Source organism: Solea senegalensis, linkage group LG16 (genome assembly GCF_019176455.1).
Source record: "Solea senegalensis isolate Sse05_10M linkage group LG16, IFAPA_SoseM_1, whole genome shotgun sequence".
In the NCBI taxonomy this organism is placed as follows: domain Eukaryota; kingdom Metazoa; phylum Chordata; class Actinopteri; order Pleuronectiformes; family Soleidae; genus Solea; species Solea senegalensis.
In genome coordinates, this window is record NC_058036.1 from 17,088,649 (window position 1) to 17,115,791 (window position 27,143).

A 27,143-nucleotide genomic window follows, 5' to 3' on the forward strand; every position below is an offset into this window, starting at 1 on the left:
TATTCTTCTATTTTTATTTTTTTTTAGTTTAATTTATGCACAAAAACTAGATGAAGGTTTGCATTTTCTCTCTCTTCCACTAATCTTTGCCTTTTAAAAGCTGAAGTGGTTGACGTGCTCCCCTCTGCTGTGATCCAGCTGCACTGAGTGACGCCGCAGTGACCTCCTGGAGGAGGAGGAGGGAGGAGGAGCAACCAGGGAGGAGACGGAGGAGGAGAGGGCCAGTGGAGGGAGCGGCGAAGCTCTGGACGTGGAGGAGCTGGGTGGGTGAGGCAGGAATGCCATGCTCTTGCTTTTGGAGAGGGAAACCCACGCTGGTAGCTGCCGGCGAGAGTCCGATTGGTCGACTAAGGGCGGGAGGTGAAGCAGAGGCGGAGCCACAGTGATGGACGGCAGGGTGTTCCTGCGGAGGTGGGACTGAGGCGATGGACAGACGATGGGAAGCTTCTCCACAAAGATCCTCTTCTGCGACGTCTTTGAGAGCAGTCTGCTGAAGGTCACCTGAGAAGAACTCCTCACCTCTGTGAGGGACAGGAGTGACTGTGAGCCCCTCAGAAGGTCCCCGGCGTGAACTGTGCTCTCCCTCCTCCCCTCGTCCTCTTTCCCCTCATCTTCACGACGTGTTAAATGCTCTGCGTTCTCCTCCTGCAGCCTCTTCTCCCTCCTGCCCTCCTCATACGCTCTGTTCAGACAGGCCAGGTTGTGCAGGGCCAGCCACGGTTCAGATAACATCCTCTGTCTGGGCGGTGGAGTCGGTGGACTCAGCTCACAGGAGGAGGGATGGCTGCTGCTGCTGCTGCTGCTGCTGCTGCTGCTGCTGCTGCTGCTGCTCTCCCTTTTGCCTAGTGGAAGAAAGTAAGAAAGTAAAAATTCTTAATGTTCTACTGAAGAGGACGAGTAATGGTTATGGAGACCTGTAACTCCTCAGGGAAATGTTTACTGATAAAGTTTTGTTTGCAGCCAGCAGCACTGCCCCCTGGTGGCTATTCAATATATTCTTACTTCCAGCTAGGCCTATGTTAATGTTTTATATTTATATGGTTTATGGTTCGCTTTCCTGTCCTGTCAGCTTTAAAGCGATAGTTTAAGTTTTTTTGAGGGGTGGTTGTATGAGGTGCTGCCCCCTGCTGGACCTTTGCAACTTGCACATTTCTGTGTTGCTCTGTAAACCACTCCCTCCCGTCCATAGAGTCCATAGAGGAAAATCAATCTTTTTTTTTATATATCATGACACACAGGAGTTAATAACCCAACTGCTGCCTCCTTAATCTCCAATGTGCTAAATTTGACTTCAGAGATTAAAATCCTTATGTTCAGATTCAGCTGAAGTGACAGAAGGCGACTAAACGAGGCAGCAGCAGACCAGAAAGTGGTAACCTGCTTATTTTATTGTAACGCAGCGTTTAGAGTCGACTCTGCCTCGCCCCTGACAACACACTTTCATTCTCTGTCCTCAGGCATAAGTGCTAACCTAATTATTTCAGTCCTCATCTGTCTAGACTTGCCTTTTGTTAAAAGCAGGAGTCTGAGTCTCTGAGTCTGCACGCAGACACTTGAGAGTCCTGCTGATGGCACTGATCTCAGCTATATCTACATTCACATGCCACTTTATAAGATGTCACATGACATCTTATAAAGTGACGGGGGCGGCACCAAGTCTAGTCACCGGATGTAGCAGCACTTTGGTTTTAACACGTGGTTATTTGAGTTTTTATTGCCTGACATCTCAAACAAGTCCAGTGAGAAATGTCTCATCCTTTTTTTTTACGTTTTTTTAAACACTAGAGATGCAGTGCTGAAGTAAAAGTACCACTATTTTGATAACGTTGTACTGAAGTACAAGTGAAAAGTGCTGGTCTAAAAATGTACTAGTTAAAGTAAAAAAGTAGCTTGTTTCAAATGTACTTTATTTTAGTGAACACAAATCTCACATTTATTGGTTTTAATTGAAGGCAAAACTTTACAAATGAAAGTGCTGACAAAATGAAAATATGTAAACAAATAATGTGTCAGTCAACATGGGTCAAAGGTCACAAATGCTTTCACTTTCTCACTCAGGGTCCTTAATTATCTCTAATTCTCCTGCCCTCATCATTTACCTTTCACCTGGCCTCAACATTCACCTGTCGTGAATGTTTCCGGTACGTGATTTTTATTTTTTATTTTTTTTAAATTCAGGCCAACAATTTTATATTAATTATTCAACAAAAATGAACCTTGATAATGTTGAGTGTGACCAGACTCATACGTATGCAGATATCCAGCCTCTCCTCCAGGCTGCACACTCACCGGTTCCTCTGAAGTTGAAGACGTTCTCCACCTCGCCTGAGTTGGGCGAGCCCGTCTTCAGGACGATATCCGACGGGGACATGCAGGACACCGGCGAGGAGTCGGGGGACGGCGGGACATTCAGGTAACGCCTGGTCATGGGACCTCCGCTCACACCGACCTCCGTGGCGATGATGATGATGTCACGGCCCTTGGCTCGACAGGCGTCCATTAACACCTACAAGTACATCAAAGATGAGCTAACATTTTAGAGTCTGAAGGGGAGATGTTGCCGTTTTATTGAAGTGAACTGAAAATAGTTGGACAAACTTAAAAACATTGCTTGTGTTAAAGGGTGAAAACATGTAAAGATAATAGAAAAGAAATAAAACTTTAGTTTGAGGGCCTCAAAAACAATCTCCCGTGACACATCTGTAGGCCCCGACCCAGTCTTTAGGAATCACTTCTTTCAGTCCAGTCTTTTTTGAATTCTTTTACCCATCTACCTCTTTTGTGTCCCCGACACGTTACACACTGACCTCCAGTGTGGGTTGGTGCTGTGCGTTGATGGCGTACACCAGAGCGGAGGCTCCGGAGTGATCCTCCATGCTGGGGTCGGCTCCCGCGGTCAGCAGCGTGGACGCCACCTCAGCTCCTGCTCGCTGCATGCAGGCGTACATCAGAGCAGTGCGTCCAGCGCAGTCCTGTGCGTTTGGATTAGCCTGGACCAGTGCAAAAAAAAAAAGGAAGTAAGAGTGTTTAGAACATGGAACATGGAAGATGTCTTCTAGCACTCGGGTTCAAGAAAGACCCGGGTCCGTATGATCTCCCCGTGTGTGCGTGGTTTTCAACACTCAAGATCGTGTGAGACCTGAGAGTTGAGAGAAAACAAGCACTTTTTATGGATATAACTCGAGAATGGATGAACGTTCTCTCTGGTGACCTACAAAATGACTTAATACCATACATTTCCATTTAATATCACATGTTAATAAGACCTGCAGCTCTTGGACCCTGCGTCTTGGGTAAGAAGAGACATTACGTGACGTCTCTGCTTCATATAATCAATAATATATAATATTATTATTATCTTCAGTGCTAAAAATGTTAGGGAACAGTTTAGGAAGCGCGCAGAGGACACAAACACAGTGGCATGCATTAGCAGCCTGTTTACTATGCATTAAAAAATATACCCCTCTCACTGCAGGTGCAGATTTATTATGCATTAAAAAAAATAATAATAAATACCTAAATCACTATATATTGATGAGCTTGAATTCATACTTTTATGCGTGAGGAGGACACACAAGTGAAATATGAGTGAGTGCAGGCCGACCTTGTTGTGGAGCAGGTATGTGAGTAGTTTCACTGTGTCAGGCGCAGTGGGCTCCTCCGTCAGGGCCTTGCAGGCAGCCAGCAGCGCCGTCTCGCCTTTGGGGTTGCGTCCGTTGACCTGAGCCCCGCCTTCTACCAGCAGGCGAACCAGGCGGAGCTTAGCTGAGGCCGCTGCACTGATGAGGGGGCTGCAGTCCAACAGGGGGTCCTTCATCGCCTGGAGAGAGAGAGAGATGTAGTGACACCACGTTCTTTATGTTTTCTTTAAAAAGAAAGACAATTTTGGACATCTTTTTATCTGCTACATTCTAAAGGAAACACAAGCTGATATCCTTTAAAACCGAGAACGTTTTGTGGTATCGGAGAAACTCCCAAGGGTTTCTGAAAGCTGAGAAGTTGCACAACAAAGCCAACATGTGGTTGTTATTACGGTAATTTCACTCGAGCTGTTTCAGGAAGTTGGGGAATCCTCAGAAGAACACCTGTACATAGTTTCAATTTTTTACAAATTTAAAGACAAAGAAACATTCAGATGTTATTGTACATATGTGTATTGTTAAAACAGCATTTTAACGGTGCAGTAAATTGTAAATAGCTGCCAGATATTGAAAGTTGTTCTGGAGTTACTCACAGGACGTTACTCTGGGCCTTTTTATGGTTAATATAATGTTAACAAAAACATTTGGAGGGTTAGGTGTCAAAGGGTTCAAATTTAATCAACCTTTATTGGTGAAGATGCATGTTGCAGCTGAATATCCTTCAGCTCACTCTTCCCTGTTAAGTGTAGCCTTCAGTTAGCATCAAAATCCAAAAGATCCATTTTGGGATCTTTTTATTCCTACTATTTTATCTTAAATTAATATCAAATTCAAATGATTTCAACTAAATTTTACACACGGGCCCTTTAAGTGTAAATACACTGATATTAGAGTAGAAAGTAATTGTTCAGAAACTATTCATTATAACAAAATTGTGTTTAACAGAAATAAAGACACAAAACACGGATTGCAGTTTGAGTTTAAATGCACGCTGTCCCCTGGCAGCGAGGACGAGACACGTCGACAAAAAAGAAGACTCACCTTGACCTCGTTCACCGTGTGGAGAGATTCTGCTGAATTGGAGCACAATTGTCTTTATTCCATAGTTTGTTTTGTTTTTTTCAGGTCTCTGTCCCTGGTTTACTTTGGCGTTTGGGTGAAAGCGTCCTCGTGCCGCTGACCAGTGAGGGAGGCTAACTCTTCCATCTCTGTCCTCATCTGTCCTCTCCACACCCGCTGAGCTGAGCGTAGGCTGCTGGGCCCCGCAGTCAACATTTAAAGTCATAAACACGTCCTGCGTCCAAAATGTCACCAGAGGCAGACGCTGCACTACAAAGACCCCGGGGGCCCTTTGATATGTGTCAGCTTTGAACCGGCATCACCGGCCTTGTGACCACCGTCTGTGTTCAAACAGAGGCAGAGAGACACAGTTACATAATACATACGTGTATGGGTTCGTTTTTTTTAGATGATTTTTAAAAGAATCAGCTAAATACATTACTAGATACATTTCACAATGAGTGTGATGTGCACTGATTTTTGAAATATGCGTAGATGCAAGAAATCACAATTAAAACTGCAATGTGCGGGCCCAGCAGCCCACGCTCAGCCAACAGGTTAAACAGACTAAATTTAGAGGTTACAAGGCACTTCCTGTTTCGTGGTGAGACAGTGGGCTAAATTCAAAATGGCTCACTTCCTGTAGGGTCATGTTTGTTTTCGTAGACGTCTTCACTGTCAGTCACTTGTGTCACGTAGGAAGTTTCGAGCTGATTAGTCGACGTACGGTGAAGTTACAGGGCACTTCCTGTGTCGCCAAAATTCCGGTGGTTGTCGTGGCCACGCCCTGTTGAATTTGCGAGAGATTTTGAGAGCATTTCATCTTTAATGTGTTCAGTACAAATTGACGTGTTTTTCTTATGTTGGTACGATAAATGCGCTCAGGCGACTTCTTTCATATACAAAACGTGCAAATCGCGTCAAAGATGGGCGCTAAATTTTAAGATGGCCGACTTCCTGTTGAGTTGAGCCCATGGTCCCGATAGACTTTTTACTACTTATATATTGTACGTGTATAATTGGTGTAAGGACAACAATCTTGAATCTCGGCTATCGACTGAAAATCAAAAGTGCAAAATACTCCCATGCACTCACAGAGAAGTGTGTGTGTGTTTGTGTGTGTGTGTGTGTGTGTGTGTGTGTGAGAGAGCAGCTGTGCTGTCTGTGAAATAATAAATGAATGTGACTAGAGTGATGTTTGAGTGGCAGAGAGGAACAGACTGTCTGAGATGACGAGAGAAAAAAAAGAGAGAAAAACACATTTCAAAAAGCAGACGTGCAATTAAGTCAAACTGCAATTACAGCCGGAGCGAATGAAAATAGCACACGGACCAAATCTTTTCTCCTCTTTTCGTCCTTTTCTATTCTCAAATTTTATACTTTTTATGCAAATGTTTTGTGCAAGGTCAAGAAAGAAAAGTTTATTATGATAAAATATTCAGTGAGTCAGTGTCAATAATTATCCAATAAGTGATAAAACTTAAAGTTAGACACCTGTTATTTATGGATTTGAAAAGATAGTCATTTTTTATCAGTGTGTTCTTTCTTTCTTTCTTCCTGTGTATCACAGTCTGTTTTTAATGATTTGGACTTTGAGTCTGGCAATTTGTATTTACCCATCAGCTGTTCAATGTTTCTAAATATTTGTATTTTGGTATATTTTCACTGTGAGGGCACTCACACCGCTCACACTCCCTTACCCTAATCTTAACCCTTAACCTTTATCTGCGCCTCTTAATCCTCAAAAATATCTTTGTCAAGGGTGACAGAATGTGAAGACCAGCCAAAATGTCCCCACTTTCCCAAAAATGTCCTCACTCCCTGTGTTTGTTTTGGTCCTCACAAAGTTCCCCATCCATGAACAAATAATGCATTCAATAGCCCTTTAACCTAACCTTAACTCAATTCTAACCCTTAAACCAAGTCTTAACCCTCAAAAAGCCCTTAAAAGTTTCCTCAAATTTTACCAAAAAAGTGTTTTTGGTCCTCACAAAGTCACACAAACAAGAACACACTCACATATTAAGATGAATGGATGCATTTTAATAAACCTGTAAAAAAAACAAAACTAACGTGAAAGTGTGAATGAAAACTCGCGTGAAAAGAAATACAGAGCGAGAGAGAGGGCAGACATCGCAGCGCTTACGTCATCACTACGTCGTGGTTTATTTATGTCTGCGGGCCAATCAAATCCCTCCTCGCTCCTGCCGTCATGACGTAATGCGATCTACTCCAGAATAGCGCGCGGCGGCGGAGCAGCAGCAGCAGCAGCGGCGGGGCCGTCGAGCACTTCCCTCTTTTTCCCTGGGTTTTTGTTTGTTTATTTGTTTGGTCATGTCGCGGTTGTTCGGTCCGCAGTGAACTCGTCTCGGCGGCGGGATGTCGGCGCTCACGGAGAGCCAGTGTTACGGTCTGTCCAGCGGGAAACTGAGCCGCGGCGAGAACGTCTCGGTTTTTCACGTCAAACTCACTGACAGCGCGGCAAGAGCCATCGACACCTTTCAAAACGGCAAGGTACGTCCTTATTCCCCGCTAATTCACCCCCAAATGAGACAAGGTGGTGGTTGAACATGTCGTGGTACTTGTTTACGAGGAGCGGAGATGAAATATGTCCAAAAAAGACTTGAAAAGGGTGAGCAACACGGGTTTGTTTTTCAGCCGAAGTTGACCAGTATGTTGTCGGCTTGTTGTCTCCTACAAGCCTCCCTTTTTTAGCCATGTAGTGGAAACGCATGTTGCATAATACAATGCGGAAACGCTTTCCTGTGTGATGATGATGATGATGATGATGATGATGATTATGCTTGTTAAAACAAAAGGCTAAGTCATTGCCAGCTGGGGACAAGAGTAATGTTTGCCAGTCTGTGTCAAGGAAGGAAGGAAGGAAGGACAGAGGGAAGATAGAGGAAGGAAAGGAGATGAGGGAGGAGGTGTAGGAGGGTTATTTAGGGTTCCATTTGGATGATGGAGTACTTATCCTTTTTTTGAGTTGCAGCCATTTTTGTGGAGACAGATGGAAAAGCTCAGACTAGACTTGGGACGACATGGAAATGTTCTTTAATAATGACAAATATCAGGGATGTAATTTCCATGTACAACACACTTTGAAACGTTACACCTAAATTATGCTTCGCGACATGTTTCTGTTAAAAGATGAAGTTTAAAACCACAATTAACTTAATTTATTTAGCATTCCTGTGACTCATCATCCAGCCCTACCATTATGCGGACTAAAATCATTTGTGACTCGTCTTGTTATCATTGCGATAAATCACTGTGAGAAACAAATTGATGGCATGTTTGGAGTGAAAAACTAGAATGTTTAGGGTTTAGCGTGTCAGAGTTAGTCACATCTAATGGTGAGACTGCAGTTGGACTCCTACAGTGGCCAGAAAGGATGTGAAACTCACACTGTGTGGCTGGTTTGTCCATTCAGGCTGCCGTAGAAATGGCCTTTCCTTATCATACATTTGAAAATGCTTATTCTAAGGCTCATACATGTGTTGTAAAGGGTAATATATTCAATTTTCTGTCGTGAATACGAAAATTTACTTTCAAAAACATTGCATGATCACAAATATCTACTCTTGAGATTCCCTCACCAGCTCCCTGGTTCTAATCTGGAGTTGATGTCCAAAAGTAAGCTAATTTTTGTTTTTTTTAAAACAAAAGCATCATGTGATGTGTGTTGTGAACGTGTCTCACGGAGATAAGCTTGGGCTGCTTTTATAGAACAGTATGTGAATAGCAAACGCTGGAATCAATATCTGGACTCAAATCTCTGCACATAATCTGGGGTTCATGGACTGAATGTTAGTAAGTGAAATAATAATGAACACTTTCATACAAGGGCCTCACAATAAAAGGAAAATCAAATTTAAAAAGCAAATACAACAATAAAACACAGCACAAATATCAACGATATTGTTGACGATACCGAACCACACGATGGCTCAGTGTGCTTTTTATTGCAATGCACATTAAAATAAATTCCAATTGTGATACAGTTAATACAACACGTGACATCGTCAACATGTTATCAACTACAGGATGATTTAAATATGTGGAGTTTTTTTTATTTTGGCACAAATCATGCAAAAATAAAAACAATTATAGACTTTATAATTAATCTATTGCACTGGTACACGTTGCAATTTTTTTTATTTCTTCAACATTAAAACTGATTGCACAGCGTCAACATTTTGACCCATTTAATTAGAAATGAACCGGCATTCTTGTATGTGCACTTCCCCACTTCACTCTTTCCAAATAACCCGCGTAGGAAAGTCCTCAGAAGAGAAATGCACTGTCACACTTTTTCTGATAAAAGCTGAAAACCACACCGCTCTATGCACACATCCTCCTGGTTGAGTTTAATTTCTTTGTAAAGAGAGAGAGAGACAGGAAGAAGAGGGGGGGAAACACCTGACGCTATACTGAATACTGAGTCTTAACACACACACGTACATAGTAGTGTTGCCGTGCACATACCTAGTTTCTTTATTTAGCTTTAAGTGTGGCTATTCATAACCACTCGGCCTGATGATGGAGAAAAAAAAAAGCCACACACACACACCTCCATACGTAGCTGTGCAGTGGCAGGCACATCACGCTCTGAACTCATCAACAGGTGGACTCACAAATCCTCTTCATGCGAAAGGTCAGTTAAATTCTAGTTGTTGCATACTTTCCGTCCACGCCGCAAACGTGTTACTTTGGCCTGCTGTCAACTCTGCAGTTTTCCACCGGGCTCGAGAGATGACAGGACTGTGATTTCACTGAGTGCGTTCGACCGTGTTCACATGCAAGGAACTGTTGTGTGTGTGTGTGTGTGTGTGTGTGTGTGTGTGTGTGTGTGTGTGAGCAGCAGGTCGCAAAGACCTTCGCCGAAGCCCCCATTTGGATATCAGATTGAATTTATTTAAAGGGCATGCCAAGCACAAGTGACTGGGTACGCCAGCGCTGCCTGTGTATTCATGCGTTCCTCAGGAAATGGGAGGGAATTTTGTGGAGTAGTTCTGTTCATTTACAAAACAGCGATTTGAATCAAATGTATCTCTGTGTTTGTATAAGCCCACATATAGGTTTGGCTTTTTAAAGGTGCAGTGTGTAAAGTTTAGGGGGGGTTCACTTGCAGCGTTTGAATTAAAAAGTATGGAAGTTTGCCACTATTGATCAGCAGTCATCATCACTAAATACACCAGACTCTTAAATATTGAGATTTTAGACATTTCCCTGGTAAATGTCGGAGATTAACCCACATTTTTAGTGTCGTTAAGTCTTTTTGACTGATCAACAGTTTGGCATTTTTAGGCTTGATTCTCGCATCAGACGTCTCTTCCTGTGACCAGTCTCTGATCAGTCAGTGGTCAGTCACGCGCCATAAGTGTAAACCAGGGGGTCGTGAGTGTGGGAAGCTTCATCCTCAACCAGAGAAATACGACATCTTTGAGGCATGTGAAGGCCACCGTAGTTCCCTGACGTGCTTGGGATATGTACCAGGGCTGAACAATTTGTCGCAATTTTGTCGAAATCGCAATACGGCCTACTGCAATATATCTTAAAGCCAAAATGTCCAGATGACCATTTTAGGTGAAATATTGTCCCGACCGGACTGAAGAAAGCATCTTTGTTTCTCATGGATCTGCACAAATCTCACACAGTAATCATTTTAAATATGAAAATACAGATGAAATTGGTAATTAAAAGGCATTCAACTGTATTTTAAGTATGTAATACAGATCAGTAAGTAGAATACAGAACTTACTGTAATTTGGGGTAGATTTGAGTGTATTACAGTTTTTACAATGTATTTTTAATGTCCTGGGTCCAGCTTTATAGTGAGATATATCCTGTTTATCGGGACACTGCATAAAACTGCGGAGATATTATTAATATCCATATTGCTGATCTTAAGAGTGTCTGTGTCTCTGCTTATACTTAGGGTATTAAGAGTTATTAATGAAGTGAACATCGCAGTATTTCTTTGAGTGAAAGTAGGGATCTCCACACTTTAAGTACTGCTGTCCAAAACTCGCTCCACCCACAATTCAGAGATGATCAGTGGTTCATTTAAGTAGAGAGGACTGGTGGGCTGCTGAGGTCTAGTAATATCACTTCTTTCCATCTTTCTACCCACAACCTTTACATTTCAATTTGTTTCCTTTTTTTCGTTATCTTCAGTCAACGTCACTTTCAGGCAGATAAGCTGTAAATGACGAGGTCTTCTCATTCATCCAAAAATACCTGTGAACAAACCGTGTCACTCACGGCGTAAAGCTTGGCTGGAGTTCCCCATTGAAGTTCAAACATTGCACTGGTATTGCTTCTCTGTTTCACCGTTCGTAACCTCAACTGTAGTATCAGTCAGATTAGTTTTTTTGGAGGATGACTTGTGACACAAATCCACTCAACCAACCCTGAAAACCAGCGCTGCATGTCTGTGTGTGTCAACAATAGATTTGGATGTGTTTGTATTTTTAACCCTTTAACACCGAGCATATCGCAGACGAGACGACACTGTAATTACGCGACAGTGTGTGCTATCAGGAAAATTCCAATGTTTTCTGAAAGCTGAGAAATTGCACATCAAAGCCAACATGTGGTTATTATGGTTATTTCACTCGCGCGGTTGCAGGAAGCCAGCGAGTCAGTGTTTTTGTCACCAGAGAGGAGAGAGTTAGAAAAATGCCTGCACCTAATTTTTTGGCGAGTTTTTGGACATTGAGAAAAAGACAAAAACAAATGTTATTTTAAATATTTGTTATACTGCTCAAATCTGGTGTTCATGTACAACAACAGTCTTTGTCTTAATTTTAAATTGTTAATACACTATTTTAACATGCAATAAATTGTAAATAACGATATTGAAAGTTATTCTGGGAAAAATGGACAAAAGCACTTACTGACAGGACATTTTCTGGCCCCTTTATGGTTAAACTAAGTTTTAAAAAAAATCCAGACAGACATTTTGAGGCTTAGGTGTTAATGTAGTGTAAGTAACATCTATTTTTTAATGTTTTAGGCATGATCTGTGGACTGAAAACCACTGTGATACACAAAAACACTGAACTAGTATTAGTAGTGAACAGAGAGGACAGCAACTGTGAGTAAAAACTGAGGTAAAAATGAAGGACAGAACAGTATAAATACAAGTACAAACAGCTCAAACTACAAACTCTGTTATGTTAGTATCTTATCAGGTGTGTGTGTGTGTGTGTGTGTGTGTGTGTGTGTGTGTTCATGCTCATGCTTTGAGTCACTGAAATTCAGTCCTCTCTTTCTTCAGGGCTGGTCTTCTTGTCCTACTATCTCTTTCAATGGAAACCAAGGGGTAAGCAGATGTAGTTCACCTGTTGACATACACAATTATTAAATTCTAATCTGATCAAAGACGTAAATCTCATGCTCTTTATCTCTTTATTTCTTTTTAATTTGTTTTCTCCCTTGCAGAGAATTGCTGTCCCTTTCTCAGACAGCCGAGATGACGTGAGGACCTTCACCTTTGACGTGATGAACGTTGCCCGTAACAATCCTCATGGAAGTTTTGACTGCGTGCAACAGCTCAACACGGGGTAAAACACCACAAAATCAATGGAATATATATATATAATTGCACTATGAATTTATATAAATTGTCTAGAGTTGTCAGATTGATGTAGTTTTAAGATTTTACTAAAGACACAAGGTGTGCCTTCGGTTTTGCAGATATGGTCCCAACAGAAGCAACAAATAAGCATACTTTTAAATTTACTGGATGCATCACACAGTTTGCTCACATGTAGACACTTGCAGAATTCAAAACCCACTTGCGAGGCCCGCATGCATGTTTTTGTCTGCGGCAATTACATGATTATATGTTTACTTTGTTGTATCCTGAGAAGAGTTAAAACAGTCGCCTGAATGAGACTGGCCGTTTTTTTTTAAACAACATTTCCACTCCCCTCTCTCCCGCTGTGTGAAAGTCACCCTGCTGGTTACGTCTTTCTTTAAATGCCAGAGAAAACACGGGGGCTCCTGACTCACCGAGTGTCTCGCAAAGTGGAAAAAGTGTGAAAGTGAATTTTTAGGTTGTGAAAAGTGTGGGAATCATATGTCACATTTACAGTCTTTGCCGTCTGTTGCCCAATTGACATGTTGATAATAAGGACTGTTAGTTATGTCTCGATACTAGAATTTCAAACTCTATACTGAATGGTATTGAGAATTTTCTCAATTCTCCATGTGTGTGCGTGGGTTTTCTCTCTGTTCACCAGCAGGTTTTTGGGATTAGGTAAATTGGACACTCTAATTTGACCGTGAGCACAAGAATTGATGGTAGTTTGTCTCTGGTGCCCTGCCTTTTGCCCTATGTCAGCTGAGATTGGCACCAGCGCCCCCTGCAACCCTCATGTGGAGGATAAAGTGGATGGATGGATGATGTTTATCGTGTGTGCAGAACACTCTCGGACATGAAATATTGTGTTATCCTGCTAAATAACACTGTTGTGCTGGACTCACACCTACTTGTTACTTTTATGCTTGATGGTGGGCGGGTCTGACGCTTGGTGCTGGAGGACAGAAGTGTCTGTCATGACTAACTACTTAGTAACTCTTGCTCTGCGATGTTTCAGGAGTGGTGATGTGACGTGAGCAGAACATAATTGGATTGGCTAGTGCCTGTGATAGATTATTCATACAAATTCGAATCCTTCAAGCCAGCGACTGAGTACCATCAGCCTGGTCATTAAACAGCAATCCCATTGCAATTTCTTCCAAATTACCTTTTCTAGTTGATTATAGTTGTGTGTAAATTATATTTCATCTGCTGTAAGAACTAATGTAAGCCAGTGTGTTATTTGAAATTAATGATTCTGTGTTCACCTCCTCCTCCTCCTCCTCCTCCTCCTCCTGCCAGTGCTGCCGAGGAGCTGTCGTGTCTCGGGGTGATTCAGAAGAAGATGACGGTCAACGCCACAGATGACTCGTATGATAAGGCTCGTCAGAGCATGGCCCAGGCTGAGGAGGAGACGCGTAGTCGAGGGGCCATCGTCATCAAACATGGAGGACGCTTCCAGGGTAGGCATGTGCCGCCTGTGCACAGAGACCTCTTAGTTACACAACATTTAACTTCAGCTAAGGATATAAGACTGGCCGGAAGACAAGTTTGTACTGTGCACAATCTGCCATGTTGCATTGGTTACCATAGCAACTTGTCTGGTAACAGTGACATGGTAACAGTGAGTCTTCAGTCTTTTCTTCTGCAGGTCCCCCCCCGTGTCTCTTTTCTATGGGAGTAAACTTTCTATTCAGCACACACCTGCACATTTACATACATTGTTACAGGCCATACGTTATTATTAGACATGCGCTGGTTTTACACAAACATGCTGAATGCTCGTCAAGTACACACAGACACCATTAAACCAGTGATTTAACTTTTTTTTTCCTCTTTCTAACCACCAAACCACTTCCTTCTGAAAAAGACATGTTTAACCACCGTCATCGTGTTTCAGCGTGCACACATACATGCACATAGACATGCACCATATGACCGATGAGTTTGTCAGTTCAGAGGAAACAAACGAAAAAAGCAGAACTACAGGCTTGTGCAACAGTGTGTTTTTTTTTCCTAAAATAGATAGCAGCGTTTTGCTCATTCAGATGTGTGTGCATCTTTGCAGCCTGAATGTGGGTTTCTGCAGAGGTAAACTGAGGTCTTTCCTCTTTTATCCACGGTCGTGTCACAGGATAAATACGATGATCCGCAAAGTGTGCTTCCTCTTCCTTCCGAGGGGTGTGAGCAATTTTCTCTTACTAGAAAAACAAACACAGGACAAGGTCTCCTTTGATGGCAGAGACCTCAGCCAGGCCCCTGTTTAACTTCACTCACATTTCTTTTGAAGATATTCCTGCTTTATTTGGAAATGATGTCTTTTGATGTGCGATTTCCTGCTTCTTCTCAGGCAAGAAGGTTACGGTGCGAGCTCCGGCCCCGGCTCTGGCCAGCCTGTCTAAGCCGAGACACAAGTCGCCCCAGTCCATCCTCAGCAACATGAAGAGGGGGGTTGGTGTGTCCAAAGTGAAGAAGGAAGCCTCTGAATCAAACAGGAGCAGCGTGGCTAATGTTCAAGAGAGGCCACTCAGGGAGAGATTAACTCACCTGCTGGCTCTGAGGCCGTACAAGCGGCCAGAGCTGATCCTGAGGCTGCAGAAAGATGGACTTTCAGCAGAAGATAAAGACATGCTGGACCCGGTAGTGATGGAGGTAATTATTGTTTGTTTGAGTCGGTGAATACAGCTTCCACTGAAAGTGTACTAACAGAAAGATTATGGAGTTTAAGAGAGAAACATGGGATGTTCATGGAATATCATTAAAACTGTAGTGTGTAACTTTTAAACATATACAAATGTGTTCACACCATGCTGTGTACGCTGATCAGTGCCATATAACACTCTCTGTGTTTCTCAGTATAGAGGTTTTTATTTTTTATTTTAGATCTCATGTCACCTGGTGATATTTCCGCCCTGCAAATAGAGAGTGATTTGCTTTATGTCAGGACAAACAGAGGCAACGGCAACATTGTGCTAGTAAAGCGAGACGACTGCAGACAGGTTGGAGTATGACTTAAAAAAAACACAAAGAAGCTTCTAATGCTCAAAAAAAAACAGCTGTTATACACACTAACGCTCCCTCAGTTTGTTTTCAGATGAAGGACGCAGCATACAAATAATGTTACATTGGTTCTGTTCTGAAAGACCCAAGGCAGAATAACAACATCAACAACAATAAAAATCATTTAAAATGTATTTTCCATCACTCACTACACATGATTTTTAGACACCAGGGTGATAAAAATATGTTCAGAAATGAATGCAGCTGTTTGTGTGTGCTTGCAGGTTGGCCAGTTCAACATTAGAGACAAGACCTTTGTTCTGAAGGACGTTCTGTATAAGGAGCTGCAGAAGGACTGGCCAGGCTACACCACAGGAGACCAGCAGCTTCTCAAAAGAATTCTTGTCAGGTGACACAGATGCTCATGTTACTGAAAAAAGGCCAAAACTACAGTGAATCGGCCTGTGCTAATGGTGTACAATTACACTAGGTACTGAAAGCAGATGTTTGGACATAGGATAAAAAAAGAAAGCCCATGGGAGTTTTAATTACAGATGAAATATAAAAACATAATAAAATACTGTAGAAAGTATAAAAACAACACAAATAAACAAGTCATACAATATATAAAAAAGATAAAAACCAATGTCTCATGCAGGATTGAAAGCCAAAGAGTAAAGAGCAAAATTGCTTAACTTAAATAAATATTCAACAACATTTTCTATAAAATATAAAATACATAACTCGCATAAATAAAATATAATGGACAATTAATTAAATAAGGAGGATTTATTTAGGCTGTCAGTGTGTGTCTGTGTGCACATGCAGCTTTATGTAAGACTGTCGTCCTCTTTTTTCCTCTCTGCGCAGGAGACTGTTTCAGCCGCAGCAGAACCTCCTCACTGCCCCCGAGGCCCAGGTCAGCCCCCTGAGGGACACCCCCAACTCCTCCCCGGCACACCGTCCAAAACATTCCCTGCCGGAAGAATACACTGACCCTCTGGTCAACAAGAAGCCCCGGATCTCACACTTGTCCAGCAAAAGTGACAAGACAAGGCCGAGGCCGTCGGAGCCGGTGTCGCGTAAAGACGCCACAGAAGCAAAAGCGGACGATGGGCGAAGGGACTCGCTTGACCCTCGAAAGCTGTTTGACTCGCTGTCAGCTGCCTGCGAGCAGCGGGAAGACGATGTGGCTAAAAGGCTGGCGTCGACTCCGTGTGCTCAGGAGGAGCCTTCGCGCCCAGACGACCGCGTTCAGCCCGACTGCGATGACCCTCCGTCCCCTCTGATAGTGCCCGATCTGAGCAAACACGCCACTAAAAGGAAGAAGAGCAAACACAAAAGCAAGGTAAGTGCAAAAGCACCTGGAGGTTTGTTCATTCTTCCAGAAATAGTTAAACTCTTGTGCGACTGGATGTTTTTTCTTGTTTCATAGGAGAAGAATAGATGGAGAGAAGGTAAAGAAAGGAGAAAAGGTCACAGTTCAGATAAATGTGGTGAGTTTTTCATATGGGATCTCAAAGATCCGTGTGTCTTTTTGTATTTTGTGATTATTTGACATTTTTCTACATCTTTCCTTTCTTTCAGAGCCAAGTGAAATGCTGTTTGAGTCTGATGTGCTTCAAGGGGACGGTGACGCAGCGGATTATTTATCGTGAGTATGTTTTAGTGTTAAATCCACAGCAACTTACCTCATAGAACTGGAACCTTTTTGAGGAACTCCCTGACAGTTAGATGAATCATACATCAGCCTTTCTTCTGAATGTTGGTAAAGAGATAGCAGTGAAATAAATTAACATTAACAGTTAAGCACAAAAAGTCCCGCCCTGGGCTGTAGTACTTTCTGGAGGTTCTGTGGAAGTTATGGGGTGGAGCTAACACTGCTGGATGTCACTGACTGATCTATTCCTCCTTCAGATTCTGATTTAATTTGAATGGTCACTTATTGTCTTTAATACAGTACAAAACACAACATATATATATAACATAGTTAACATAGTTAAAGTAAATACTTACCAGATAAAACACAGTAAGTTAGACATTTAAATGTCATTTAAAAGCTGTTCATTAGCCCCGAATGCTCCTGTATCATCTCCCCTCATTATACCCAGGAAGCGTTGGTTGTAAATGTTCAACAGAGATGGCAGTATTGCACCAATTATCTTTTCCACAGTTCTCAAAGCTTTGCTCAGTCTTTGCCTTTTCTTACTTCTGCTGCCACCATGCCGTGTCCAGTGATAGTCAGAGTGCTTAGTTCGGCTAACCAGCTGCTTTTAGAAGTCCCAAAGACAAAGACCAGAGGTGACAGAGCCTTTGCAGTGGCAGCTCCTCGGCTCTGGAATGCCCTGCCCTGCCACATTAGAGGCGCCCAGACTGTCTTTAAAAAATCTACTATTACTCCATGGCGTTTAACACGGGTTGAGTTGGACTCCCATTGTTTTTGTTTGTTTGTTTTGCTTCTTGTGTGTTTTCTCTATGCTCTGTTTCGCTTTTGAAATGTTTTATGTTTTCATGCTTTCTATTTTGACTGTTTTTTATTTTGTTATCTGACGTGATTCTGTACGGCACTTAAGTCAACCTCGACTGTTTTTAAATGTGCTATGATAAATTTGGGTTGAGCTAAGATGAAGATTTTGTGACCAGCAATAAATTCCAAGCTTTTTTTCTATTGTCCTTCTTTACAGAGGATGACATTACATTTCACAAACAAGTGGTTTCTAGAGTCTTTCAATGTTTTTGTATTGCTGTTGAAATATGAAACCCTAAGTATTGGAGGAGCTTTTACACCTGGGGCCTCTTTTGGAAATTCAAGTTCCTGGAATATTCAGTGTCCTGTTATTAGTTACGTTGTCAAGTCATGTTTTTGCCAGCCTTTGTCTGTTTTGAGCAACATAACTTGGCATAAATGATATGATTTTGATGGTGTGATGGATACAAGATCAATAATTATTAACCGTGTGTGAGAGAGGAGCTTTCAAAATGTTTGTCAATACCTTGAAAATGTTTCTTTAATACAGAGGTTCACAGGTTTCTAACGCAGCGTGCTGTAAATGTAAATCATCTCACAGGCGTCTTCTCTTCTCTTACTGTCTCTGCACAGGATGTACACGGTGATCTGCAGCCATGAGCAGAGGCAACGCTACAAACAGGACTTTACCAAGGAATACAGCGAGTACAGAGACTTACACGCGCGCATCGATGGTGTCACGCGGCAGTTCATGGATTTGGACTCGCAGCTCAAAGAACTTCACCAGGAATCACGTAAATACAAGGTAATAATATCGTATTGATTCAGCCAATGTGTGACTATTGGTTAACTATTTTAATGTGTGTCAAACTGTTGCTCTACCCCTCTGAAACTGAGGAACGGGGAAATGTAATTAATGGATGATTAAATCCAGAAAATGACATTACATTACATGTACAGATGCATAGATGCAACATTTCAGAAGGTTTAAATTGTCTGTATTTCTGTCTCTCAGACCATTCGTAATCAAGTTCTTCAAGAGTATCGGAAAATTAAAAAGGTAACAACTCTATAAATAACTTCTCAAAATGGCGCATTTTCTCCCTGTGTGTGTGTAAGGGGTTTTCTCCGGGTTCTCCGGTTTCCTCCCACAGATCAAAAACATGCAATATGGGGATTAGGTAAATTGGACACTCTGAATTGACCGTAGGTGTGAGAGTGAATGGTTGTTTGCATATGGCAACATTTATTCTTTATTTAATTATTCTTTCATTTATTTTTTTCCCCTTTAGTCCAACCCGAACTACAACCAGGACAAGATTCGCTGTGAATATCTTCACAACAAACTAGCCCACATTAAGAAGATCATATCAGAGTACGACAACCAGCAGCTCATGGACCGTTCCTGTCCCAAATGATGAGACGTGACTCTGAGAGTGAACTGAAATAATGCTACACACACGCACACACACACGCACACACACACACAGAACCAGTGAAGGTTCACACTGCTGAGCTGAATGCCATCAAGCTGGATTTGGATGGTCATGGCTAAACACAGTATATACTCTTCTACTGAGACCTACTGGAGGTGCCAGTCAAGTCATTTGTGAAGAGTGGCAGTGGAGCGTTGGGTGAAAGCAGCTCACATCTTTTCTTTTAAGATGAGATGTGCTCTTTAAAAAAAAAAAGTGGTTTGACCCACTACAGCGACACGATTCTGCCCAAGGACACAAGAAGTGACAGTGGAGTCGTTGAAGCTCTCAAAGCTGAGATTGAGCTTTTATCCTTTAAGATGAGAACAGTTATATGTGTGAAAGGTGCTAAACCTAAAAAATAGTAAACCGTAGGTCACACATCACACATTTTAATTGTTTTGTGGATTAAATGTAAACATCTAATTGGGCATTTGCTTCTGATTTTTTTCCTTCTTTATGCGGGAGCATGAGGTAACTGCACACTGTACATACCCCACACGGCTCATATGAAAAGCAGGTGAAGGTTTCTTCTTCTCCGGTGTCACAGAAAAGACGGCAGCTGTGATCCAAATGTTCACATTGTGCTAAAACACCTGTCCTTCAGTATTCTTTAGGTTTAGGTGAATTGAGACTTCAGTGTTGTCATCACTTCTTCTCAATAATGAATCTTGAAAGTATTTCCAGTGCCTGAAGTGGTTATTACGTCTAGTCTGGTTTCATAGTATTCCACTGGTTTTATCCTTTCTGTGTGTGTTTTTTTCCCCAAAACACAAAAGACTGTTATGTTAATGTGAACATTGTATTCAGGGAATTTACAGTGTGAGCTGCAGTAAGCGTACAATGATTAAAGCCAGTTTTAATTAAGAGTATTCAAATGTATGGCGTTGTTGTTACCGTGGGCTGAGACAGTGAAGAATGGAAAGACTTTGTTGCATGCTTTGTTCTTTACAGAATGCATGAGAATGATGAAAATCTGCGATTTTGTCCGACTTTCAAATAAATTCCTTTTGTTATTTATCAAACGAGTGCTCTTTTTGTTGTTTCTACAGTACGTTCGTAAATGCAATATGCATTAGACATACAGCTGAATAAGAATAACAGACTGAAGTATAATATACAGGGAAATTATCTTTCAGTCTCTCCCTTCAGTGGTCGCCACAGCAGATAGTCTGCCTCAATTTACAGGTAAATAATTAGGTAGTCAACTGGTATGTCTGTAAATGTCAGCAAGTGGTGTAGGTTGCCATTACAAAACATTTATGATAATGAATGTCTGTAAACAAGTAGTTGTAAGTCACACATATGCATGCATGTTCATTTACATCTGAAACCAATTCATATCTAAGCCAAACTTAAAAAATAATAAAATTACGTCTATATAAAAAAAAATATAGACGTAAGTAAATAGGTAAGATCTTTAAACTCAGAGTTTGACTTGTTATTGTTAATTTAATACAGTTAATTTCAAGTAGTATTTGTATTCAGTAGTCAAAAGATTAAAACAGTTTTTGTAAAAACAGCAAGGGTGTATTAAGACATATTTTGAAGTGGCTCATAAAACAAAAAAATCCCCAAATAAGACTAACTAGTTCTCGTGTGAGCGTGGATAGTTCAAAAAAAGCATGACTTTATTTACCACAGCCCTGATTGGCTGTTCGGTGCTAAATTCACGCCCCCATTGGGTCAAGCTGGGGGAAAGAGCCCTCTGATTGGTCCAGCTTCTTCTTCGCGACCTTTCACCACTGCTGTTGTTGTTAGCAGTCACTTCCTGTCGTGTTTGGTTGTAAACACCAGAATGAATGCTGTGACACTGGAGGCAATGTGACCACTCGTTCTTGAACTTTGTCACGGGGTTTTCACGCTTAGTTATTAATATGACACGAGAGAAGACACACTTACAGAGGGATGCGGGCTGTTAGGTGAACGTGTACGGTAAGAGACAGTGGACACTGACTGTCAAACAGAGTTGTGCTAATGGAGCTAAGCTAAGTGAAGCCACAGCTTCATGCAGAGTTTAGCGCAGGTTTTTATCAACAAGTGTTTCAAACGTCAGTTTCAGAAGTCTGCTGAGTCAGTGCGGCAGTGAAAACACGACCTTTATTTTTTGTTACTACAAGAAAAACTAGAGATGCACAATGTTGTACTTTTTTTTGCCGATATGCTGATTTATTGTGAGGGTCATTTAGTCTCTTCTGTTGTGAAATTAATATATTTGTCATACTCATGTCGCAGCAGATGTGGATATAATAATACATATTGAATATAATGCAAAATGTATACTGTACTACTGTATCACTAAAAAAAAACAGCCTACAGAAATAACTACATTATAACTTAATTTTTATGTGCAGGCCGCAAGTTTGAGACCTCTGCTGCAGACCCACTGCTTCAAGTGTTATGCACACAGAGATGGTCTTCTTCTTACTTTAGGTTGTAATGAGTGCTTATTTAGTTAGTCTTGCAACAATTTTGGCCATTGTCCACTGACCTCTGTCATCAACGAGACATGGTTGTGTGTAAGAATCTCAATCAGCAGTTCCTGAAATACTCAGATTAACATCCATGCCACAGTTAAGCTTTGATTTACTTTAATCATCTTTCTTCCCCATTCTGACCATAGACCATATCTACGTGCTTAAATGCAGTGAAGTGCTGTCATATGATTAGCTGATATTTGCAGTGACACACGGGTGAACACAGGTAACAAACTAGTTCTTCTTGTTCCTTCTCCCTCTCCTGCGCAGCCTGTTTTGTCACCTCCACGAACGATCTCTTGAGTTATGGTGGGGATTCTCCAAAGAATGTCAGGACTGAGGGCAGCTCTCCGATATCTGAGCGCCCATCGTGTCTTCTCATCGACGGCCAGAGCCAGACTTTCGTCTGCGGGCCTCTGCAGTCCTGTCCTCACCTGCAGCTCGGGACAGTTCTTGTTCTCCAGTCGTCAGGTTCATGCTGGAGCAGATGCACCAAAGCCGTCTCCCTCTGCAGCCCCAGAGAGGCTGCCTTTCTCCAGAGTGACTCTGCAAGATCTGGACTTCTTCAGGAAGGTGTTACCGGGGAGGACAATCACTGACCCAGACCTGCTGGAGTCAAGTAATGTGGACTGGCTCAAGACAGTGAGAGGTGATGGCTACAGTTGAATTCAGCCTCATTCCACACACAGGGTTTGTTTTTTTGGTATATGAAGGAACTGACGTAACTCATGTGCCTTCTGCAGGCTCCAGTGAAGTGTTGTTGAGACCTCAGACCACAGAAGAAGTTTCTCAAATTCTCAGGTAAAGAACACGACAGGACAAAGTATATATGAAAACATAAGTTGTAAAGGGATTGTTTGTAAGAGGCGTTGATATTAACTTGCTGTTTCCGTGGCTGCCAGCAAAGGGCTCACCTAATAAAATGCCTGCTTAAATCTACAATATTTTATGAATATTTTATTTATTTTTCAATATTATCTTTATTGAGTTTTCTAAAATACTTACAAAGTACATAATTATACAGAAATAAGAGTGCTCTCACATCAAAGGAAATATCAGGGGCAGTGTCAAATCACCCCTTTTACCAAATTAAGTATTTATGAGATAACATAGAGCAACACTTCGGTGAAAGTGCAAGTATAAAGAGCAACAACAACCAGAACAACAATACAAACTCAAATATACAATTCACACAGAATAAATAAATTAAATTATTTTAGGACACTGCAGAAGACTACTGATAACTACGTCTCGTCAGTTTCGTTCTTTATGAATATATTTACTGCTTTTTCTTACTGTTGGGTAACTTCTTCCAGTTAGAAAATTAAGTATGACACACACACAGAGTTGTTAATCCACTGCTGTCTCCATCAGTATGTCAAATATGTTACCTTGTGACTTTGGTGCTTATAATTCCCTGTTTGGAATGACTTAAGTGGCAGAAACTTGTCAAACACGGCAGCAGTTACACCAGCATCTCCTGTGGTGTGGGAGAGTGAGCAGTTAGCAAACTTAGATTTCCAGCAGGAAATGGCTGTATAATGGTGAGATAAAGCAGCAATCACAGTGTAAAGATATCATAGACCAGTGTTCCCCAACCATGGTCCTCAGGGAACACTGCCCTGCATGTTTAAGATGTTGCCCTGCTCCTCACACCTGATTCAGATGGTCAGCTCGTCAACAAGCTCTGCAGAAGCCTGGTAACGAGCTGTTCATCTGAATCAGGTGTGTTGGAGCTGGAATTTGTAAGTGGCTAAAATCAGTTTTCTCTTCTGTACCAGTGAGAGTGACACTTGAGAGCTGTCCTTTTAAAATGTTTTATCCCCACCATAGTTATTGTAACAGTCGTAACTTGGCGGTCAACCCTCAAGGAGGCAACACCGGGCTGGTGGGGGGCAGTGTTCCAGTCTACGACGAGATTGTCCTCTCCACTGCTCTCATGAACAACGTCCTCACTTTTGACAGCATCTCTGGTGAGTCCAGTACTTACTTAAAAGTTGAATCCAAAATGCACCATGTGTATTTTTTTTTAACTGACAAATCATCACATATTTCTATTTTTCAGGGATTCTGACCTGCCAGGCAGGTTGTGTCCTGGAGAACTTGTCCCTCTATCTGGAGGAAAGAGATTTTATAATGCCACTGGATCTGGGGTCAAAGGGCAGTTGTCAAATAGGGGGGAATGTTGCGACTAATGCAGGTGGGCTACGGCTGCTGCGCTACGGCTCCTTACGTGGGACCATTCTGGGTCTGGAAGTGGTGAGTTAAATACAGTAAATACCTCAGGGGGAACTGTATGTAAGTGTGAGATTTTGATGTACGTGACGTATGCAGGTGCTGGCCGATGGACGTGTGCTGGACTGTTTGACAAAGCTGCGGAAAGATAATACAGGATATGACCTCAAACAGCTGTTTATAGGGTCAGAGGGCACACTGGGGGTCATCACGGCAGTGTCTGTGCTTTGTCCACGGAAACCAAAGTCTGTCAACGTGGTTTTCCTGGGTATGATTTTCTCTTATCTCTCAGATAAGGATAAAAACAGTCAACTAAAGAGTGTCATAAAGTTGTGAATGAGTTTCCCTGTAACAGATTAGCAGTTACATTCTACAAGCTGATCATTTTTCTCGTTATTAGGTTGTGAGACCTTCGAGCAGCTGCTGCAGACATTTCAGCTCTGCAGAGGAATGCTGGGAGAAATCCTGTCAGCGTTCGAGTTCCTGGACAGTGAGTGTATGAGGCTGTTGAACACGCATCTAAAAATGTCCAATCCCATATCTGGTAAGTGTATTTATTTAGTTATGCCATTATTTATTGACTGTTCAAACACACAGATACAGTAGTGCAACAAAGCTAGTTTCAGCCACATCTGATGTCCTTTATTGGTTAATATTATTTTTAAAGCTTGAGTTTGTTAGATATAGGGCTGTCCCCGACTCAGGATTTTCTTGGACTTCTGTCAAACTACAAACTTCCTGTGTCCGCCCCTTTCAAATTAAAGTCATACATGGTTCATCCATATAGGTTTTGATTTTACTTTGACAAGACACAGTTTCAAATAGAGTTTCCAATGTTTGTTTGTTTTTCTCGCTGACTAATGGGGGCAGCTCCTGTCAGATGCATCTGTAAACTCTTATAATAGTGACCTTATTTATCACTTTACGCTATAAATATAAATTAAGTGATAGATATAACACTATGAACAAGTTTCATTAAGTTCTGTTCATATAAAGCATGTTGGTTATTGTATTTGTTACTTTATTACAAATGCTAATGCTACTCTCTCTCCACCCTGCAGACTGTCCGTTCTACGTCGTCATTGAAACATCTGGATCAGACTCAACGCACGACGGAGAAAAACTCCAGAACTTTCTAGAGGAGGCAATGAATTTGTCTATGGTCGCTGACGGAACTGTTGCCACGGAGGACTCCAAAATAAAGGTAACTGGAATTCTTTTTGCGTTATTTTTCAAAGGATAAATCTAGGTATAAAGTTCTTGTTGTGTTAAATAAAGTTGATTCTTCTGTTCTGTATAACTTACGTAGTTTATTTTGAGTCAGTCCCAAGTGCAAGACTCATTTATAACCCCAGCTTTGTTTTAAACAGAAAAATGATGTACAGATACAAAAAAAACCCTTCCATTTCTTTGTCAACTGTTCAGGCTCTGTGGTCAATGCGTGAACGAGTCACAGAGGCGTTGACTCACGAAGGCTACACCTACAAGTATGACATCTCACTTCCTGTGGAGCAGATCTACCAGCTGGTGACAGACATGAGGACACACCTGGGAGACCAGGCCAAGAGTGTGGTGGGATATGGACATGTGGGTAAGACATGGGCGAATATATTTCTCCAAGTCCTTATCCACACGGAAACAGAACCTTCTCGATACAATCATTTTCTTTTTCCTTCTTAAAAACCCCCAAAAAACAGGGATTCCGTGTGGATAAAAAGCCAATATGATACTCGTTCCTGTGTATTCAGGCCCTAAAACATTAAATTTAAATGCACGTTTCACTCTTCATCCTGCCTGCATCATTTTCTTGTTGTCTTCCCTCATAGGTGACGGGAACGTCCACTTAAACGTCACCTCTCCTGCCAAAGATCCCGCTCTCGTCGCTGCCATCGAGCCGTTTGTCTACGAGTGGACGGCGAAGCGTCAGGGCAGCGTGAGTGCCGAGCACGGACTGGGCCTGAAGAAGAGGAACTACATCTACTACAGTAAACCCAGCCAGGCCGTGGCACTCATGGGAAACATCAAGGCCATGCTGGACCCGAAAGGCATTCTCAACCCATATAAGACTTTACCAGACGACCTGAAATGACCCACTCTCATCGCTCAGGGGTAAGTGTCATATATGTAGCTCAGTCTACAGCCCTTCATTTTCTTTTGCATTTGCTGCAAAAAAACGACGATAACTTCATGGTTTTTTGAAGTTAGTGGTTAACATTATGAACAACCTCTGCCACTCAAAGCTGCCTTAGTTTTATCTATTTCCTACACACAATGTCCAACTAGTTTAAGACAATAAGCATCATACTATACTATAGAGCAGGGGTGGACAATTATTTTCCCCAAACGGGCCACATGAGAAACTTTTGGACAACATACTAATGACTTTTTTGACTGATTTTAGAATACATACTATAAAATTACCTTTTTGACCTATTTTGGACAACATACTATACAATGACTGTTTGACTGATTTTGGACGACATACTATACTATGACTTTTTTGACCCATTTTGGACAAATGTACTATACTATGATTTTTTTAGGTAATTTTGGACGACATACTATGACTTTTCTGACCGATTTTGGACGACATTCTATACTATGACTTTTTTAGGTTGGCTGAGTGGTTTATCACGCTACCTTTTGTGTGCCAGCCTCGCCAGTGAACACAGGTTCGAATCCCATCCTTGACATTAACTAAGACACCTTTAGCTAAGACTTTTGGATGACCCATTTTGGACAACATACTATACTATGACTTTTTTGACCCATTTTGGACAACATACTATACTATGACTTTTTTGACCGATTTTGAATGACATACTATACTATGACTTTTTTGACCAATTTTGGACGACATACTACACTATGACTTTTTTAGGTGATTTATGATAGCATACTATACTATGACTTCTTTAGGTGATTTTGGATGACATGACTTTTTTGACAACATTGTGTTTCTTGTGTGGAATAAATGGTGTGTGACCAAAAACTTCTTGTTCAGTTGGCTGAGTGGTTTATCACGCTACCTTTTGTGTGCCAGCCTCACCAGTGAACACTGGTTCGAATCCCATCCTTGACATTAACTAAGACACCTTGACGTAAGACTTTTTTGGATGACCCATTTTGGACGACATGCTATACTTATGACTTTTTTGACCCAATTTGGACGACATACTATACTATGACTTTTTT

General features: G+C 41.7%; 3 protein-coding genes across 3 annotated transcripts; 2 read left to right on the plus strand and 1 right to left on the minus strand.

Moving 5' to 3' along the window:
• Positions 1–46: 46 nt before the first annotated feature.
• LOC122782579 (ankyrin repeat domain-containing protein 34B) lies at positions 47–4,924 on the minus strand. The gene is made up of 5 exons (XM_044046977.1): positions 4,683–4,924; positions 3,605–3,820; positions 2,808–2,990; positions 2,286–2,506; positions 47–802 (listed from the first exon to the last, which is right to left on the minus strand). The coding sequence occupies exons 2-5, from the start codon at positions 3,815–3,817 to the stop codon at positions 94–96; spliced, it is 1,326 nt and encodes a 441-aa protein (XP_043902912.1). The 5' UTR covers positions 3,818–3,820; positions 4,683–4,924; the 3' UTR covers positions 47–93.
• A 2,014-nt stretch (positions 4,925–6,938) lies between these two features.
• Positions 6,939–20,261, plus strand: LOC122782577 (RNA polymerase II elongation factor ELL-like). The gene is made up of 12 exons (XM_044046973.1): positions 6,939–7,214; positions 11,989–12,033; positions 12,153–12,274; positions 13,597–13,757; positions 14,645–14,946; positions 15,579–15,703; positions 16,165–16,642; positions 16,730–16,790; positions 16,882–16,948; positions 18,395–18,566; positions 18,777–18,821; positions 19,054–20,261. The coding sequence occupies exons 1-12, from the start codon at positions 7,080–7,082 to the stop codon at positions 19,177–19,179; spliced, it is 1,839 nt and encodes a 612-aa protein (XP_043902908.1). The 5' UTR covers positions 6,939–7,079; the 3' UTR covers positions 19,180–20,261.
• A 744-nt stretch (positions 20,262–21,005) lies between these two features.
• Positions 21,006–26,053, plus strand: d2hgdh (D-2-hydroxyglutarate dehydrogenase). Its single transcript, XM_044046897.1, has 10 exons — positions 21,006–21,171; positions 21,984–22,362; positions 22,457–22,514; positions 23,547–23,686; positions 23,779–23,972; positions 24,048–24,216; positions 24,349–24,492; positions 25,010–25,152; positions 25,374–25,539; positions 25,775–26,053. The coding sequence occupies exons 2-10, from the start codon at positions 22,020–22,022 to the stop codon at positions 26,035–26,037; spliced, it is 1,620 nt and encodes a 539-aa protein (XP_043902832.1). The 5' UTR covers positions 21,006–21,171; positions 21,984–22,019; the 3' UTR covers positions 26,038–26,053.
• The last annotated feature ends 1,090 nt before the right edge of the window (positions 26,054–27,143 follow it).

What these genes read in the sequence shown, in the direction of transcription:
- d2hgdh (XM_044046897.1), top strand. Translation starts at nt 22,020, where the DNA reads ATGGTGGGGATTCTCCAAAGAATGTCAGGACTGAGGGCAGCTCTCCGA. An exon ending in CACTTTTGACAGCATCTCTG is followed by an intron (nt 23,687 to 23,778) that starts GTGAGTCCAGTA and finishes TCTATTTTTCAG; the next exon opens with GGATTCTGACCTGCCAGGCA. An exon ending in CCATTCTGGGTCTGGAAGTG is followed by an intron (nt 23,973 to 24,047) that starts GTGAGTTAAATA and finishes TGACGTATGCAG; the next exon opens with GTGCTGGCCGATGGACGTGT.
- LOC122782579 (XM_044046977.1), bottom strand. Translation starts at nt 3,817, where the DNA reads ATGAAGGACCCCCTGTTGGACTGCAGCCCCCTCATCAGTGCAGCGGCC. An exon ending in CATACCTGCTCCACAACAAG is followed by an intron (nt 2,991 to 3,604) that starts GTCGGCCTGCAC and finishes GCACTGGTCCAG; the next exon opens with GCTAATCCAAACGCACAGGA. An exon ending in AGCACCAACCCACACTGGAG is followed by an intron (nt 2,507 to 2,807) that starts GTCAGTGTGTAA and finishes ATGTACTTGTAG; the next exon opens with GTGTTAATGGACGCCTGTCG.
- LOC122782577 (XM_044046973.1), top strand. Translation starts at nt 7,080, where the DNA reads ATGTCGGCGCTCACGGAGAGCCAGTGTTACGGTCTGTCCAGCGGGAAA. An exon ending in CTTTCAATGGAAACCAAGGG is followed by an intron (nt 12,034 to 12,152) that starts GTAAGCAGATGT and finishes TCTCCCTTGCAG; the next exon opens with AGAATTGCTGTCCCTTTCTC. An exon ending in GTGCAACAGCTCAACACGGG is followed by an intron (nt 12,275 to 13,596) that starts GTAAAACACCAC and finishes TCCTCCTGCCAG; the next exon opens with TGCTGCCGAGGAGCTGTCGT.